The 16,923-nt window shown below is 47.5% G+C and overlaps 1 protein-coding gene across 1 annotated transcript; it reads right to left on the reverse strand.

Moving 5' to 3' along the window:
• Window positions 1-310: 310 nt before the first annotated feature.
• LOC103716997 (caffeic acid 3-O-methyltransferase-like) lies at window positions 311-6,076 on the reverse strand. The gene is made up of 4 exons (XM_008805219.5): window positions 5,614-6,076; window positions 1,599-1,909; window positions 1,446-1,510; window positions 311-747 (listed from the first exon to the last, which is right to left on the reverse strand). Exons 1-4 carry the CDS (start codon window positions 6,027-6,029, stop codon window positions 451-453), a joined length of 1,089 nt encoding a protein of 362 aa, XP_008803441.4. The 5' UTR covers window positions 6,030-6,076; the 3' UTR covers window positions 311-450.
• Window positions 6,077-16,923: the final 10,847 nt, after the last annotated feature.

Below are 16,923 nucleotides of genomic sequence, written 5' to 3' on the forward strand. Positions count from 1 at the left end.
GACCCATAACCTATGTGGACTAGCTAGTAGGCTTCCCTCGTTGGCAATTTTGAAAAAGGGTAACTTGGGAAACCTTCATCTCGTTGCTTCCTATGTTACTTTCGTTAAAATTATGAACCTAGTCTGAACCATCAATGGCATTCAGTAATTGTAGTATATGTCTTTGAGAAAGCCAGATTGCTGTTTGTGGCTCACCAAAAGCCAAAATTCCGTAGGAGGTCTTTCACAGGTGGAGTCATGCGAAGCTTTCAAAGCTGCTTCCAGGGTAACTTGGCCATGTGCCTTATCAAATGAACTTCTTTTTGAGTAATATCGTTGTAAAATAATTTTTATTTGATGATTGTGGTAGTCCGGGTGGTTTCAACCTCCCTTTATTGACAAGCAAAAAAATGAAAGAAAGTAAAAAAAATTTAAAGCAGAGAAGAATACCAATAGCCAGGAATTCTCTGTCTATTTAAGGAATTCCATCACCCAAATGTTGAGAACACAACATTCAGCTTTGAATCGAGAAAACCCAGCTTCCTTGGCCAAAGACTCAAACTCCTTCTTAGTTCTCTCTTTTCCACCAATGTTGTAGGTCAGCATGGCAAGATCTGCGTAGTAGCGTATTTGCGTCTCAGCATTGGTTTCTGGGGCTTCCGGAAGAAGACATTCTGCGACGATTACCTTCCCATTGTCGGGAAGAGCCTTCCAACAGTTCTTCAATATATTCAAGCAATGCTCGTCGCTCCAGTCATGAAGAATCCACTGCAAGTTTGATGACAGAACACGCTTCTCCCATTAATGGTGCAATCTTTTTAGCGTCTACTTACACTTATGAAGATAATCAAGACAATGTACCATCTAACGATGGTCAGCAACTCGCTACAAACCAAGCTTCATCATCTCGTACCAAATTCCATATTAGTACCATTTTATTGCAATGTCAATATACAGTACGGTATGAGACGGCAAGGCATACCGAATATCGGTACTGATATGGTACCAATATAGTACAATATATTTGATATAGTATGGTACGGTATGGTATCAGTATAGTACAATACGTTTTGTAGTTCACACAGCTTGTGGGCTTAGTGGTGGAGCAAATGAGCCGAGCCAAGTCCTGCGCTGCTGGGGCTCCATTTGGCATATAAAATGGTTGCTCGAGCAAGGGTCGCGCTCAAGCTAAGCTTAACAAAACTAATTGGAACTTATATAAATATATATTTTTATACATGGGCCAATGTTTCATTTAGTCAAGCTTTTGTTGAGTCTAACTGAGACTCATTCTCAGACTCTCAGCTTGCTTTCTGAGCTGAGCTGACAGCCCACACAACAAGATACGGTCGAGGCGAACTCGGGCTGCTCCTGAAGCCTGGTGTAGGCGCTAATGTGTGGAGGTCTAAAACCCCCTTGCAAAAGAAGAATAATAGGTAGCAGATCTAAGTGAATGATGAACTCACCTTCATGAAGATCGCATCTGCTCTTGGAATGCTTGAGAACATGTCTCCCCCAACATGCACCACTCCTGCACCAAAATCATTGCAGAACTAGTCAGGTTGAAAGCAAGTTGCTCTCTTCCAGGAGGATCAATATATCGAGCATTGAAAGTGAACCTGGAATAACGGGAGCCTCAGAGATCACATGAGGCAGGTCGAAGTTGATTCCTTTGATGTGTGGATATTTGGATGCGATCATATGAAGGGTGGCTCCCAGCCCTCCACCAACATCCACAAGGTCTTTAAGAGCTTCAAAGCCCTCGTAGGTGTCCAGCATTTTCTTCACAAATAGGGTGGCGTGGTTCGCCATGCCCTGGTTGAAGACCTTGTTGAATCTTGGATCGGTGCCGTGGTACTCGAATGCCGTCATGCCGTGGGCCTTTGTGAAAGGAATCACCCCTTCTAATACTGCATCTTTCAAGTGTTGCCTGTGGAATACGGACGATACAAGTTTCTTAGCCAGTGAGCGCATTATGCAGGCAAAAGTTACAGCTTGATGAACCTCGATCCACATACTTCTCTCTGGGTAAATGTAAACTAATACGTTTTTTCAGAAATGGGACTGGTCTTAGACCTCGAATACATAAGGTTCTCTCTCTCTCTCCCTCCCTCCCTCCCTCCCTTTGGAGTGCCTCTACTCCATCACACAAGCTCCTAAACCAATGCTGAACCTCCAGGACTTTCTTAAATTTATTTTTTAAGTAAATTATATTTTTTTTTTCAGATTTATATTTATTATGCTTACACACAATGGCCTATAAAACTAATACCTACATACAGTTAAATTAACAGTATTAGAAAAACCGTTTGCCTCATATAACCCTTAGGTGGAAAAGAGGATTTACATTTTTTTATGTCCTTGGTTATTATATCACTTAAGGTTATTATGATTATTTTTTTCAAAAAAATTGATGTGATATTTGAATTCTATTTAAAATTAATGGTTTGATTAATATTTTATTAAGTTATGAGTTAAAGTGTCTGATAAAAATAAATTTTAGAAGGATAAACATAGGTTTCTCAATTTATTGAGCGTAAGTATAATTTATTCCTAATTATAAAAAAAATCGTAATTTACTCTTATTTTTTTCTTATGGCATGCACTGTACGTGCCAACATTTTGAATGTTGTCAACTAATCAACTTGGGTGTTCCAATACGATATTTGAACTTCTAGAAGTTGTGGTGGCTCCAGCGAAACGGCTTTTTGACCGATTATGTCCACCAACCCATTCGAGCAGTCTCAAGTCTAATGCTTCCACAAGAGAAGTCACATGCCCAATGACTTCTACTATATAAAAAAAAAAATTAATTTAATTTTTAACACCATGCATCTTGATTGAAGTTCCTAAAACAACCAAACATTGAATTGAAAAAATCAAAAATACAAAAATTGTTAATCTATTGATTAAATAAGGAAACTTTCCTCAATTTATATAATAGGCGTGGTGGTCAAATGCATGTGATGGTCAGACTTGGTCATGTTATATCTACTCATTTTGAGGTTCACTGCCATCTAGGAGGGAAAACCTAACTAATCCTCTCCATAGAGTTATCATTAACACATTAAATTGAAATTTTGTATGATATGGATCACCTGACACTTCAAACAGAATTGCTATGTATAAAGGAAAATTCCATGTCTATGGAAGGTCATGCTTCACTGCTTGGGATATCATATAAATCTGCTGCAAGATTTTTTTTGTTTAAAAAAAAAATAAAGTATTTATTTTGGACCTGCTTGATATAGGGTTTGGGTTGTATCTTTGCTTGCGATGTAAACAGTTGGATTGGAGTGCTCTGAGAGCCGTGCAAGACGTCGTGAAAGAAGACAAATCTTCTTCTTCTTTTTTCATGCGAAAGACGCAACTTGAAGCCCTCACCGTACAACATGAAAACAAGTGAAAAAGTGTGCCTTTAATTAATCTTAGTCTGCGGTTGACGACGGGGACTTAAAGTTGCACAGAAGTCATAGGAGAACATCCTGAAACATTTGCATGCAATTTCTTGTATATGCATATCAGTTGTACTTCTCTTTCTATAATTTTTTCAAATAACAACATTCTGTGTTGACCTTTTTTTTTTTTTTTTTTTCCCCAAGACAAGGTCCATCGAAATCTGGCCACAAACATTGTGGCCGAAGATGAGTCTTATTTGCTTATCTACAAGATTTTTAGTTAGGGTTGAAATTCAATCAGATACTAATATATTTATATACATATTTATTTTGTTTGACGATTACAAATACAAATATAGATGTTAGTTGGATGAAAAAATTTATATCCATATTTATTTTAAACTTATACGGATACAAATCGGATACCGAAACTATAAATATAAATGCAGATATAAATCGGATAATTAATTTTTATGATCACATAATCAAAGTTATTTCTAAGTAGATAATAGATTAAGTTAATAGTATATTAATAAGATAATTTATTTTTCTTAAATTCATGAATACTATATATAATTAAATATGGTTACAAATAGAATTAAATATTTAGATACGGAACAGAGAGTTGTCTATCTATATCCATATCCATTTTTTTTATGTATATGGATACAAATACGAATATTAGTCAAATGCTCAAATTTTTATCCATATTAGATAATTTTGAATGTGAAAATGAATCCAGATGAATTTATCTGATCCACTTTCACCCCTTATTCTAGTAAATATTTAGTATCATAAAAAAATTAGTATGCTTGTATTAGTTGTATTCTCTTGTCAGCCGAATTGAGCCCATGCACAGTGCTCGAGGCAACCAAAAAAGCTTTTTCGCGGTCATGTTTTTTTTTCCCCTTCGAAGGTTCTCGCAGCTTTATTTTCTCTAATTAGTGTAGTCAATCCAAGCCTGATCAAGGTTTAAATTAATTTTAAATTTTAACTGTATAATCAAGTTTCATGTGCATGTTTTATTATAGTTTCAGGCTTGATTTAACCCTAATTTGTTTCAGATGAAGGCTAACACCAGTCTATTTATCAGTTCTCCAATCTTAAATCAAACTGAAAATAATTGAAGCTTGACTTAGTTCAAGCTTAAGCTAAACTTAATTCAATATTGATTTCGGTTCAAGCTGGTCTTAACGTTTAATCCAAAAGTCCATTATTTATAAATTCTATATAATGTATAATATATAATATTATTCTTCAATGTTGCTATTATATATTAGAAAGTTACATTAATCATATAAAAGATGCTATAACACTTATCTGATATTGAAAATATAATTAAAATATTAATTCTATCATATAAAAATATAATAATATGGGAACGATAGTTTTGCCATTTCAAAGTAATTGGACTTTAGAACCAAATGGAATCTGGCATACAATATCTATTAAGCTGCACTGCCTAGTATAACTTTCCGTATTTCCATTTTTCTTATACTCCTACCAAACGCGGTCTAGATGAATAATAAGTAATAATAATTAAGCTTGCTTGTACCATGACGCACAGGATCAGAATTAACATAAAATCACCAATAACACTAACAAACAATTTTGAAAAGTAGGCTTAACAGCCACCACAAAGGTATTAGTTAGGTGGCTGAGCAGCCTTGACCACGGAACACTCAGAATTATGTGCCAGTCTTGGTGTTTCTCAGTAACGAAGGATCAAGGCGATTTCCAGTATTTCATGTGGAGAAATTATATCTTGCTTTATGCCCACCGCATCATCTGTGCGCCATAGGAGCAAACTGAGATCATAAGATGCACGAATGGCAATCGAAAATAACCTACGATGAATGAAGCGTACAGAAACTAAGATGTGTAATTGGCATCATGGCACACCACCAGATGGTAGATGGTGTTTATGGTGCATAATATAATGTCTCGTTTGGTGCGCTGTTTTTTCGAAAATATAGCGAGAAACGTCAGCTTGTAAAATGTCAATTTAAAAAAAGAAGCAAAAAGAACGATAAGACAACCGCATGCATGTGCAACCTTTTCAAGCGTCCTTTCATGGGGCATGCAGCTGCATGCTAGCTATTGGGTGGATGCTATGGACTAAAATATTTATCGTAAGCCGTAGTACGTCGTCGCTCTTAAACTCGTCATCCAAAACATATATATATATATATATATAAGATGGGAATGACTAATAAGCGCATGTATGGCAGCTTACCAGCTATCCAGGAGGACCTTGTCCTGGTTCATGAGCACCATCGCGGCCAGGGATACCCCATCCCCATTCTTGGTCAAGAACCGGCACACCGGTGCGAGCCCGTAGCGTCTCGCATTCCGGCCCCCATCGCCTGGAACAACAGAGCAGGTGAGCAGGGAGTAGCTGGCCAGGAACCTCAGCATGCGGTCGAGCGTCGCAGCCGCCTGCGGGTTGTCGGTGGGGAGCTGGGCGGCGATCTCGGCTGGCGAGAGCTCGGCGCCCGGGCCGGCCCTCGCCATGATCTCCAGCACGTCGAGCTCGATGGCTGCCTTCAAGGCCATGCCGATCGCGGAGGAGGTGGCCAGCTGCAAGGCATAAGCACAGGCCTTGGCCTCCTCCTCCTCTTGTGGGAAACTCTGGTTCTGGATAGAGCCCATTGCTGTTTTTCTTTGCACGAGGAAGGACGGAGATCGAGGGAGGTATCTAAAGGATACTTTAAATGAAATGAGCGCCACCACCTACCAAGTTATCATTCATTTAATTTCTTCTCAGACGCCAAGGTAGACCATCTTTTGTGGGTGGTGAGAGGGTGGGAGTATGAAACGTGAAGGAAAGAACACGGCAAGTCAGTTGTGGACTACCGACGCCTTAGTTGAAAGTCCCTTGGTGGGAATTAGGAAATGGGCTTCCGTCCTTTGATCAGCTTGACCACCTCCCCGCTCTAGATTTTTTAAGTCGCAGGCCATCATGCATGACTCCCCATCCTTCTAATCCCTTTTGGGGAGGATCCAGATCCCGCGTTGTTGGGAGTGTACAGCTCTCGATTTGGTACAACCCGCGTTTACTTCACGCTATTCTAGATTCCCCCACCTCACCAACCCACCCCGCCACCCTATCCCCGCACCTCACGCCATTCTACGGGAAGAACACCAACCCATATGGAATAACAACAGTCCAAAAATTTTTCCATTTATTTTCTATATATTCCAAGACTATATAACACGTAATTCTTGCAAACCATTGACTAGAGCTATTATTAGCAAACTAACTATGATTTGGCGTTGAATGCCTTATTTCGAGTTCTAACTTGTCACGTTATGGATTATCCCTTTTTTTATGGAATATAATCATTCATTTTTTTTCATCGAATAGCTTTCTTATTAGCGACAACAGAAAAAGAACTTAGAAGGCTTTCGGGCGTAGAAGATTTTGTTTTTTTCACAGTTTTGACTGCAAGATCGTTTTGCCATTATATCCTTTTAAATAGGGCGGCTACAAATAGCTAGTTTGCAAGAACCGACTTTCACCTTGAAAATTACGGCAAACCTGTGTCAAATATATAGCGGATTTGGGTGCATTTAGTATCTTGACTTCCAAATGTGGACTTTTTCTTTCCGCGCCTAGCAATTTTATTTATTCAAAAAAAAAAGAACTTTGCAATTTAGTAAGTAACTTTACGCTACTCTACTGGATCAAACAAAAATTTTGTATGATTTTAGCACACTATTTAGAGAATAACTTTTCCATTTCATATGTATAATAATATGACAAACCATGACATGAAATTCCAACCACATATTATAAATCATAAAGATTCATGCATAAAGATGGTTTCAAATGTATAATATAAATAGAGTCATAATTCATTTAGCCATTTAACTATGTCATAAGATAAAACAATACTCTCAAACTAAATGCTAATGTGACTTTATACCTATGACAGGGTCATAATCGACTGGATATCATAGTCTATAATTTAATCGGTAATTCAAAACATCATAAGACGTATCAGGTCATTTACCTCTGTTCATTTTAGTTACATATATTCAAAACCATTTAAAAATACAATTAATTTATACTTAACTATTTTAAAATCTAAATATGTAATAAAAAATTTTAGAAGACCGAAACGGACTGGACTGGGCTTCGTACCCGAACCAGAGGGTAGAGATAGGAAGGCCATGGTGAGCACAGGCGACAAAGAGTGGCCACCCGGTGGATGGCGAGAGTATTGGTCATGCGAGCGATGGCTAGAGAAAAGAAGAATAGGAAGTGCCCTATCTGAAGCACGGAACTTATGCTCGTGATCCACCATCATCAAGCAGTTGGATCTAGTGGGAGCACAACAACCATAGGCCGCTCAAGAGAAGATGAATAAGAGAGAACTAGAGGACAGGGTTACCTAGCTTGGAGTGGCTTGGATCTTCACATCCAAGCTTCCAATTGAGAAAATCGAGCTTGGAGCGGCTTGGATCTTCGCATTTAAGCTTCCGATAGAGAAAATGGAGCTGGGGCTAGTTGAAAGTTGGGGGAATTAGAGGAGGTGGAGGAGAGATGAAAAAGGAGGCCGTGGTGGAGAAGATTCAAGGGGGGCAATGTGGGGTGAGACCATGGAACAAACAAGGGAAGAATAGGGGGAGGAGGCGACCCGATTCTGCCTTTCTAGCTCGCAATCGCCGCCGAGAAATATCATTTGAGAAGGAGAGGGTGATCGTGGATTTCTTGATTCTAGCAATCCCTGCCCTCTCCCATGCGAACATTTCATCCAGTCTATCAGTCTTCGACAACGACCCACAGACAATCTCTAGAATGATGAGCAACAAATGAGGCAACCCAATCCACAGCTTGGTTCGCCTACCGAAAGACGTGCCTAACCTGGGCAACACGGCACTCCCGCAGTATTCGCCGTGTGTCACTTAGGAGCGAGTGCTCAACCTCCCCCCGCCCCTCCTCCCGTAAGCACTCAATCAACGAGACTGAGTCTTCCTCCAAATGATACAGCCGGCATCAAGTACATGTCTCGCATATAAGAGCCCCTCCCATGCAGCCCTGAGCTCCGCCCAAAAAACTGAATCTTCGAATGAACGAAATTCCTCCGCATCAAGCAGCTTGGAGCAGTGATTTCTAATCCCAAATGCCACTCCGGCACTCCCGCCTTTGACAAGCAAGCTCCTGTCAAAATTCACCTTAACATGGCTAGGGGGTAGGGGCTCCCAAAAGACAAGAACAAACTTGACTGGGTTCTTATAGCAACCATCAGTTATCGTGATGGATGAAGTGGCAACCGGCTCGGGGTGTAGAGCTATCTGCTATGCGTATGCACTATAGAGGATCCAAGCACATCTAATTTATGACACTTATAAGTTATAATTATAAAATTTTTTTTTTTTTTTTTTTTGGCTAAAAGCGGGTTTTCATACAAAACGTGTACGAATACACCCAATAAAGTCAAAAAATACTAACTCACGGAGAGCCAGAGGCAGCTCCCCCTCCCCCACCCACAGGGTGTATCCTGAATGATGAGCCGCGAAGGCAGCCACCCAGTCGGCTGCCCCGTTGGCTTCTCGAAATACATGCTTGGCCTGAATAGCCACCCCAACCCCACACATCATCCCTATGTCCCGAACCAAGGGGTGGTCTGAGCCCTCACCCCTCAGCCCCTTCTGAATCCAGCTGATGACTGTGGCTGAGTCGCCTTCCAAAACAATTGAGCCAGCCTGCAAAGCCTGCCTCGCATATCGAAGCCCGGCCCAGGCAGCTCGTAACTCTGCCCCGGGGACCGATATGCCGAACAGTCGACATCCCCCTGCTGCCACGACTCTGGAGTGCGGGTCCCGTATCACAAAGCCCGCACCACCTCGCGCGCCTCCATCCAAGACCGATCCATCGAAGTTGACCTTGAGGAAACTCGGGGGTGGGGGTTCCCAGGTGAAGAACACCATCTGAGAAGCTGCCGAGGCAGAAAGAGAACCCCAGGTGTCCCGAGCTATCAGAGGTCCATCTGAAGAGGATCTGATTTCCAAAGCCTGTACGTGCGCTAGCTCCACCACGAACCTCGGTGACACCCTGCGCTCACCAAGGGTACGAGCGTTCCTTGCCAGCCAGATCTGATGTGCTGTGCAAGTCGCTCGAATAGCCTCCTGACATGTCCGAGGGCGGACCAACCACTGCTGCATCGTCTGTAAAAACTGAGGCCTCCCATGCCAGACCTCCTGCGGGAACCCTGCCCACTGCCATGCCGACCTCGCCCACGTACACTGGAAAAGCACGTGGTCGACCGACTCCTCCACACTGCATGTCCCGCACTCCGCAGGGATCTCACATCCTCGCCTACTCAGCACTGCTCTCGTCGGGAGACGATCCCACGCCACCTTCCATAGGAAGAGTGCAGTCCTCGGGTGAAGCCCTGACCTCCAGATCCAAGTGTAGTCCGGCCCTGGCTCATGCTCCTGCTGGATAACACCGGCGAGATCTCCCAATCGGACCCTGGATCGGCAGGAAGTGCCCCAAACCCTAACATCAGGCCCCCCGTAGCCTGGCACCGGAAGGGACCGGATCCTCTCAGCTAGATGTCCCCCGAACAGCTGACGTAACCTGACATCATCCCATGCTGACTCTCCTGGGGCCAGAAGATCAAAAACCCGCAGCCCCTCCGCCGCCGCAGCATCAATCATGGTCGGCCAGCACCTCAATGGGACAGTGTCCACCCATGGGTCCGCAGTCACATCAATACTCCGCCCATCGCCTACTGTCCACCTGGTATTTGCCGACACCGTCGGCAGATACCTCCCAATCTCACGCCACATAAAGGAAACTCGCCGCCTACTCCATGCCATCTCTGAGCCGTCACGTCCATATCTGGCAGCCATCACCTGACTCCACAGCCCGTGTGGCTCTAGCAGGAACCGAGCTGCATGCCGAGCAATGAAGGCCTCGCGGCGCTCCAGCAGGGACTGCACCCCGAGACCGCCCTCGCTGGTAGGCCGGCATACGTGCTCCCAGGCTACCAAATGCACCCCACGGCCTCCACCAAGTGACCCCCACAGGAAGCACCGCAACAGTCGCTCAATCCTCAGTAAGGTCGTCTTCGGAACCACAGTGTTGGCCATGAGATAAACTGGCATGGAACCCAACACCGATCTGATCAAAGTCAGTCTCCCCATCATAGATAGGGAGCCTGCTCTCCATCCCTCCAACCGGCTCTCCACCCGCTGCACCAGGCTGGAACACTCTGCCACTCGTAATCTGCGGCCTGTGATGGGAACTCCCAGGTAGGTCAATGTCTCCTCCTGCTCAGGAATCTGCAAAATTCCACGAATCTCCTGTCTGACCCTGCTCTCCGTACTCGGACTGAAGCGGACAGCTGACTTTTGAAAGTTGACTCTCTGGCCCGACGCCATACAGTAATCTGCAACCACCCTACGAAGGACCCGTGCATCGGAAACCCGCGCCCTGGCCAAAAGAAGACAATCGTCAGCAAAGAGTAAGTGGGAAAGAGGACTAGCCCCCGGGGCGGGAACATAGGCCTCCAGCTCCCTACGGGCACACACCCTCTGCAAATCACGAGACAAAATATCAGCACAAAGAATAAACAAGTAAGGGGATAAAGGGCATCCCTGACGCAGCCCCATGGTAGACTCAAAGAAAGGAGAAGGTGTGCCATTGACCAAAATCGAAAACTTTGGCCCCCTGACACACCCCAGCACCCAGTCGATCCACTGCCTATGGAATTCGTACGCCTCCAGTGTCTGCTGAAGAAATCTCCATCTGATCCTGTCATAAGCTCTCTCCATATCCAGTTTAATAGCCATCAGGCTATGTCGCCTCGATGCTCGCTGAAGGTCCCACATCATCTCCTGAGCCAGCAGAACATTATGGAAAATGTTCCTGCCAGCTATAAACGCCCCCTGCTCCTGACTGATGATGGCAGGCAGAAGGGGTTTCATCCTTCGAACCATAATCCTGGCCACTACCTTATACAAGGTAGTGCACAAGCTGATGGGTCTGAAGTGGCAGGGCTCGGCCGCCTCCTGACGCTTCGGAATGAGCGTGATGAAGGTAGCCTTCCAATCCCCTGGCATCGCCGCCTGGGAGAAGAAGCACTGAATGGCCTCAACCACCGCTGTCTGAATAATACCCCAATATCGTCGAAAGAAGAACGGGGGAAACCCATCTGGTCCCGGAGCCTTGTCTGGAGCCAAAGCCCAGACTGCCTCCCGTACCTCCTGTGCCGACACCGGACAGACCAGGGCTGCGTTCTCATCATCCTCGATCCTCACATCCACCCGTGGAGGGATGGGGTCACTGTCGTCGGACTCCTCCTCCTCCGTCCATCTGGAGCGGAAGAAATCCAACAAGATCTGACGAATGGAGGGCTCACCTTCTACCCGGCGTCCCGACCAATCTCGCAGCGAGTGAATCGTGCTCCGCTGCCTCCGAATAATCGTAGTCCGGTGGAAGAAACTAGTATTGCGGTCACCCTCACGCACCCACTGGATTCGAGATTTCTGACCCCAGAAGATCTCGTGCTGTCGTAGAAGGGAGTGGTGAGTCGCTAGAAGCCCCCGAAGTGAATGAAGTGTTACAACGGCTATCTTGAGAGAGAAACTCTGGTGTAGAGAGAGAAGTTCCCAACGGCTATCTGGTCGGCGGCGCTCGCGAGCTGATTGACCGGGGATCTTGGTGCTCCGGTGGGCGGTGTGCGTCGTTTGGCCGGCCGGGATCTTGGGGAGTCCTCGTCTGCTCGTCGAGAGCCGGGTTGGCCGTAAGCTTGTAAGCGGGCGAGCGGCTGGGATCTGGTAGCCGAGGAGGAAACCCGAGGAGCTCCGGTGGGCGGTGGGTGTCGGTTGGCCGGCCGGGATCTCGGGGAGTCCTCGATTGATCGTCGAGCGCCTGGGTTGGCCGTAAGCCGGTAAGCGGGCGAGCGGCAGGGACCTGGCAGCTGAGGAGGAAACCCGAGGAGGACGGTGGGCGGTGTGCGCCGGTTGGCCATTGGGGAGTCCTCGGTTGATTGTCGAGGATTTGGCAGCCGAGGAGGAAACCCGAGGAGGAGCGGACCACACCAGAAGGGGGGAGTACGCCGGTACACTCTGTCCTCTTGACCTGTTTGTTGTGTCTTCAGGTGGGCAACAGCGGCATGGAGCACAAGGGGAAGCAGTCGGCGGCGAAGGCGTCGGAGGGAGCGGCGAGAGGCAACGGTAAGCCCACTGCCACCAGCTCGAAGTCGACCGGTCGTGGGGTGCGCCCTACTGCCTGGTCGAAGCCGGGGCCGTGGGTTACCCACTGGCCCACGGCCGAGGAGGTGGACCGCCTGAGCCGCCGCTTCCCAGAAGTGCTGCGGCCGCCGGAAGAGCCGATAGAGGCGGCCCGGCAGGTGTGGGAAGGGCGGGCGGCGATTGTCCGGAGTTTTGGTCGCCGGATTCCGGCGGAATGGGTGGCCAAGGATGTGGCCACCCGCGCGAAGCTTGAAGGAGTGGTGGCTGTCCTGTTAGCGGACGATTACATCGCCCTGCGATTCCGGTCGACGGAGGACCGGGATCGGGCTCTCAGGGGAGGGCCGTGGGTGGTGGCGGGGCAGTTGCTCGCCATGAGCCCGTGGGTGCCGGACTTTGAGCCGGGGGACGGAACGGTGAACAGGGCGTTGGTATGGCTCCGGCTGCCGCGACTACCGCCGGAGTACTGGTCGACGTCGACCATCCTCCACATCGCGGCTCGCGCCGGCCAGCCGGTGGCGGTGGATGAAGTGACCGAGCAGCAGGCGGCGATGGGGTTCGCCCGGGTTAAAGTGGCGATTGATCCCACTGAACCGCTGCGGCCGGGGGTGCTCATACAGGGGAAGACGAAGGTGCGGTGGCAGCCCTTCGTCTTCGAGAACGTCCCTGTTCTTTGTCCTAGCTGCGGGCGGATGGGGCATACGGAGGTGACGTGCCGTTTCCAGATGGCCGCCGGCGCACACAGGGAGGTGCATCCGGCGGCAATGGAGGCGGGGGACAGCTCGGGTCTACCGACCTTCGGTGGTGGGGTGGAGGTCCAGGGGCCAGTCTTAGGCCCCTGGATGGTGGCAACCCGGCGGAAGATCCCTCGGGGGGACCTGCCGCCGCAGCCGAAGGAACCTCCCGGGCCCGATCACGGGGCTGGGTCGTCTGCGAGGCGGCCGATGAGTCCGGTGGTGGCGTCACCATCGCCTGCAGCGGTCTCTCCGACTGACACGGCCGGCTGGCAGAAGCCGGCTAAGGTTGCTCGGCGTCGGTCGCCGGCGGCAGCGGAGGGGGAAGGGCTCCAGCTAGCCCCTCCTCTCGGCCCGTTTCCGGTGGACATGGCCGATGACGACTTGCTCGGGGACGACGAGACCGAGCCAGCCGAGCCGGATCGACACGGGGGGACCACTCACATGCGAGCGGACCCGGGGCCGAGTCAGGACAGCCTGTTGCAGGCTGAGACCGGGTCTGGTGGGCCAGCTGTGGCCCGAGCCCAAGTTCAGAAGAGGCCCAGGCCACCGGTGGACCCGGGCCCGCATGGAGGCCCAGGTAGGGGGGATCACCTACGTGTGCTTCCTGCGGTGGGTCAGCGGGCTGACACGCTGTTGACCCGTGGCCGGGCCCAGGGGCGGGGACGTCGGGGTCGTGGGCTGCCGGGTGCGACTCGGGATGCGTCTGCAGCGCGGGGCACGCTGCGTGCTCGATCAGCCCCGGGCCTGCGGGCCCCCCCAGCGGCGGGAGAGCGGGTCCGGGAGCTGCCGGGCCGGGCCGACTCGCACGGTGGCCATCCCCCCTGAGTGAGGCACAGCCATGGGATGCGCAGGGTGGTACTGGCCCCGCTGGAGTCTTCCGGTTTGGCCCTCTGCCCCTGGTTGCGGGTGAGCAGGGGGAAGCCTCCTCTAGTGGGAGTAGGGCCAGGGATCACCTCAGGCCTTTTCCGGAGGGGTGTCAGGCCGCGCCACTGAGACCAGGCGAGGGTATGGACCACATGACTACTGTGCAGCTCATCAGGACGGCAGTCATGCAGTCCACTTCTGACGAGCAGGGGATGGGCCCAGGCATCGTACCTGAGGCTGGCCCCGCGTACCAGGAGGAGGATGGGTCTGAGGCCGACTTTGTGGACTGTGACCCATGAGGATCCTAGCTTGGAATTGTAGGGGGGCAGCCAAGCCCTCCTTCATGTCTTCCTTTAAACGGTTAGTGCAAATTCATTGCCCAGAGATCTGTGTCCTTAGTGAGACCCGGCTATTTGGTGAGGGGCTTGCACGTCTGAGACGGCGTCTGGGGAGGGACTGGGAGACATACGCAGTCGAGTCCCAGGGGTTGTCGGGAGGTATCTTGCTCCTGTGGAGGCGTGGGGTGGCGACCTTTGATGTCTTCCATAACTGCTCTCAACAGGTAGTTATGGTTGTATCGGCACCTGATGCTCCTCCGTGGGTTTTGTGTGGGGTGTATGCGAGCACGAATCACAGGGTCAGGAGAGTCCTCTGGCAGGAGATTGCTAGTCTCACTGCCCAGGGTGTCCCGACAGTTGTTGTTGGTGACTTCAACTGCATCCTGAATTCGGGTGACAAGAGGGGAGGGGCAGCCTTCACGGATAGAGTGGACAGGAGGGAGTTCCGTGACTTTGTGTCACGCACGGGCCTGGTGGACTTAGGTTTCTCAGGACCTCAGTTTACTTGATGCAATAACCAGCTTGGCAGTGCTAGGGTTTGGGAGCGTCTGGACAGGGCCTTTGCGTCCCCAGACTGGCTTCTTCTCTTTCCTACCTGCAGGGTTACTCACTTACCTCGGATCGCCTCGGACCACTGCCCCCTGCTGATTTCTACATCACTGGGACCCAGGCATCCTAGCCCCTTCCGCTTTGAGAAGGTTTGGCTATCGTACCCCCAGTCCTGGGATATTGTACGTGATGCATGGCGCCTCTCGGTGCGTGGAGACGCTATGCACCGGGTGTCGCGCAAACTAGAGTTGGCCAAGAGGCGTCTCCGGAGATGGAACCGCGAGGTTGTGGGCGATATATTCCGGAGAGTGGAGGGGGTTGAGACCGCGATCTCCGAATTTTATTTCTTTAACCAATGAAAATAAAATACAATATTATTCTTTGTGGAAAATATAATTATTATATACAGTTGTCAGACTATGTAAGAAGGGATTACTCCAAACATAGAATAGGACTTCTATATGTATAGAGAGAGTGAGAGTGATTATTTAAGACACATATATAAGAAGGAATCTGAGGAATTAAGATTTAGGATTTTGGATAAGGTATAGAAAATCGTCTAGTTGTATGCATATATTCATTCCAAAACAACCTCTGTTGCTAATATATATAATTATATTTATTTTGTGAATCAAAGAAAATTCCATGCATGGAAAAATTAATACCGAATAGATGAATGATGTCATTAGATGGGTTGCTAAAACGCTGTTAATTGCTAACAACAACATAGTTTGTTTTTCATTAAAGAAAATATAATTGTCAAGGAGAAGAGAAGTATGCTCTCATTGCTCATAACGATATTATAAGTACGTCACTTCTGTAATTTTCTTTCCCTGAAATTAATGAAACTAATTTTGATAATTATCATTAAAAGATAGGAGCGGTAAAACGTAGTGCAGGTCGATGAGCTATTGTGCATAGAAATCAATGGAGCTGGGCTTTATTGTTTGCTCTGGACCTTGTCTCTAAGAAAGCGGAAAAATAATATTTTTGCTTCTAAAATGTCATGCTTCTAAACCTTAGTCTTATTTGTTTCGTTACATAAAAGTTGATGGGATTTTCTCCCGTTTTCTGTCTGAAGAGCAAACTAAAATTCGACATTAAAGGATTCAAAGAAGTTGAGAGCACCCCATTTTCCAAAAAGCCAAAAAGAAACCCTCAAAAGTTTCCAAAGCCTTAAAGAAACTAAAGGAGTACTAATAAACTAAAGTAATGGTTCCTTACCTCCTCTAAAAATATTTGGCATGCATGTTGATCTTGTAATTTTGTTATTTTCTATTTATCTCCCTGTATTTTAGCAGCCGAACAGACACAACCACAGAAGAAAGAGGCATTATTGTAGTTCATTCTTCCCACAAAAGCTTATCAAGATAGAAGCACCAACGCAAGTCTAGTGGCCATCCTGGTCGGATCGAAAGGCAGAAAGCCGATAGGGATGGATGCCCCCTCAAATATGCCGCTGCGCTCATTCGAATGCCGTTTTCTTTTTTAAAGGATGCCGTCCTCCGTCCTTTCAAGTGCAAATCCTCTACAATTTCAGTTGCAGAAAATCCTTAAATACTACAACCTGTCGCAGACTTTTATTGAATGCGCAATTCTAGGCCTCATTCCATTCGCTTAAGATCGTTCCGTTTGAACGGAAAACTACCTTCTGCAATCTCCACATTTTTAAGTGGAGTTCTTAATAGACAAATTAAAACGCTAAGGAACATCTTGCAGCTTGGTTGTAGAGGATCGATTGCCAGTCCGTTCTATCATGCAGGAATCTCCATCCTCTGCATAAAAGATATAGACGAATAAGATGCTACACCTTTTCCCGTTATGTCGACACAAAGTCACCAAGGAAATATT

Source organism: Phoenix dactylifera, chromosome 3 (genome assembly GCF_051530095.1).
Source record: "Phoenix dactylifera cultivar Ajwa chromosome 3, Ajwa_hap1_PhDact_Kaust_v1.1, whole genome shotgun sequence".
Lineage (NCBI taxonomy): Eukaryota > Viridiplantae > Streptophyta > Magnoliopsida > Arecales > Arecaceae > Phoenix > Phoenix dactylifera.

Excerpts from the sequence above, each read along its gene's own strand:
- LOC103716997 (XM_008805219.5), bottom strand. The coding sequence starts at position 6,029 with ATGGGCTCTATCCAGAACCAGAGTTTCCCACAAGAGGAGGAGGAGGCC. Across the intron at positions 1,910-5,613 it reads AAGGTCCTCCTGGATAGCTG|GCAACACTTGAAAGATGCAG; the intron begins GTAAGCTGCCAT and ends CGTATTCCACAG. Across the intron at positions 1,511-1,598 it reads TGAGGCTCCCGTTATTCCAG|GAGTGGTGCATGTTGGGGGA; the intron begins GTTCACTTTCAA and ends ATTTTGGTGCAG.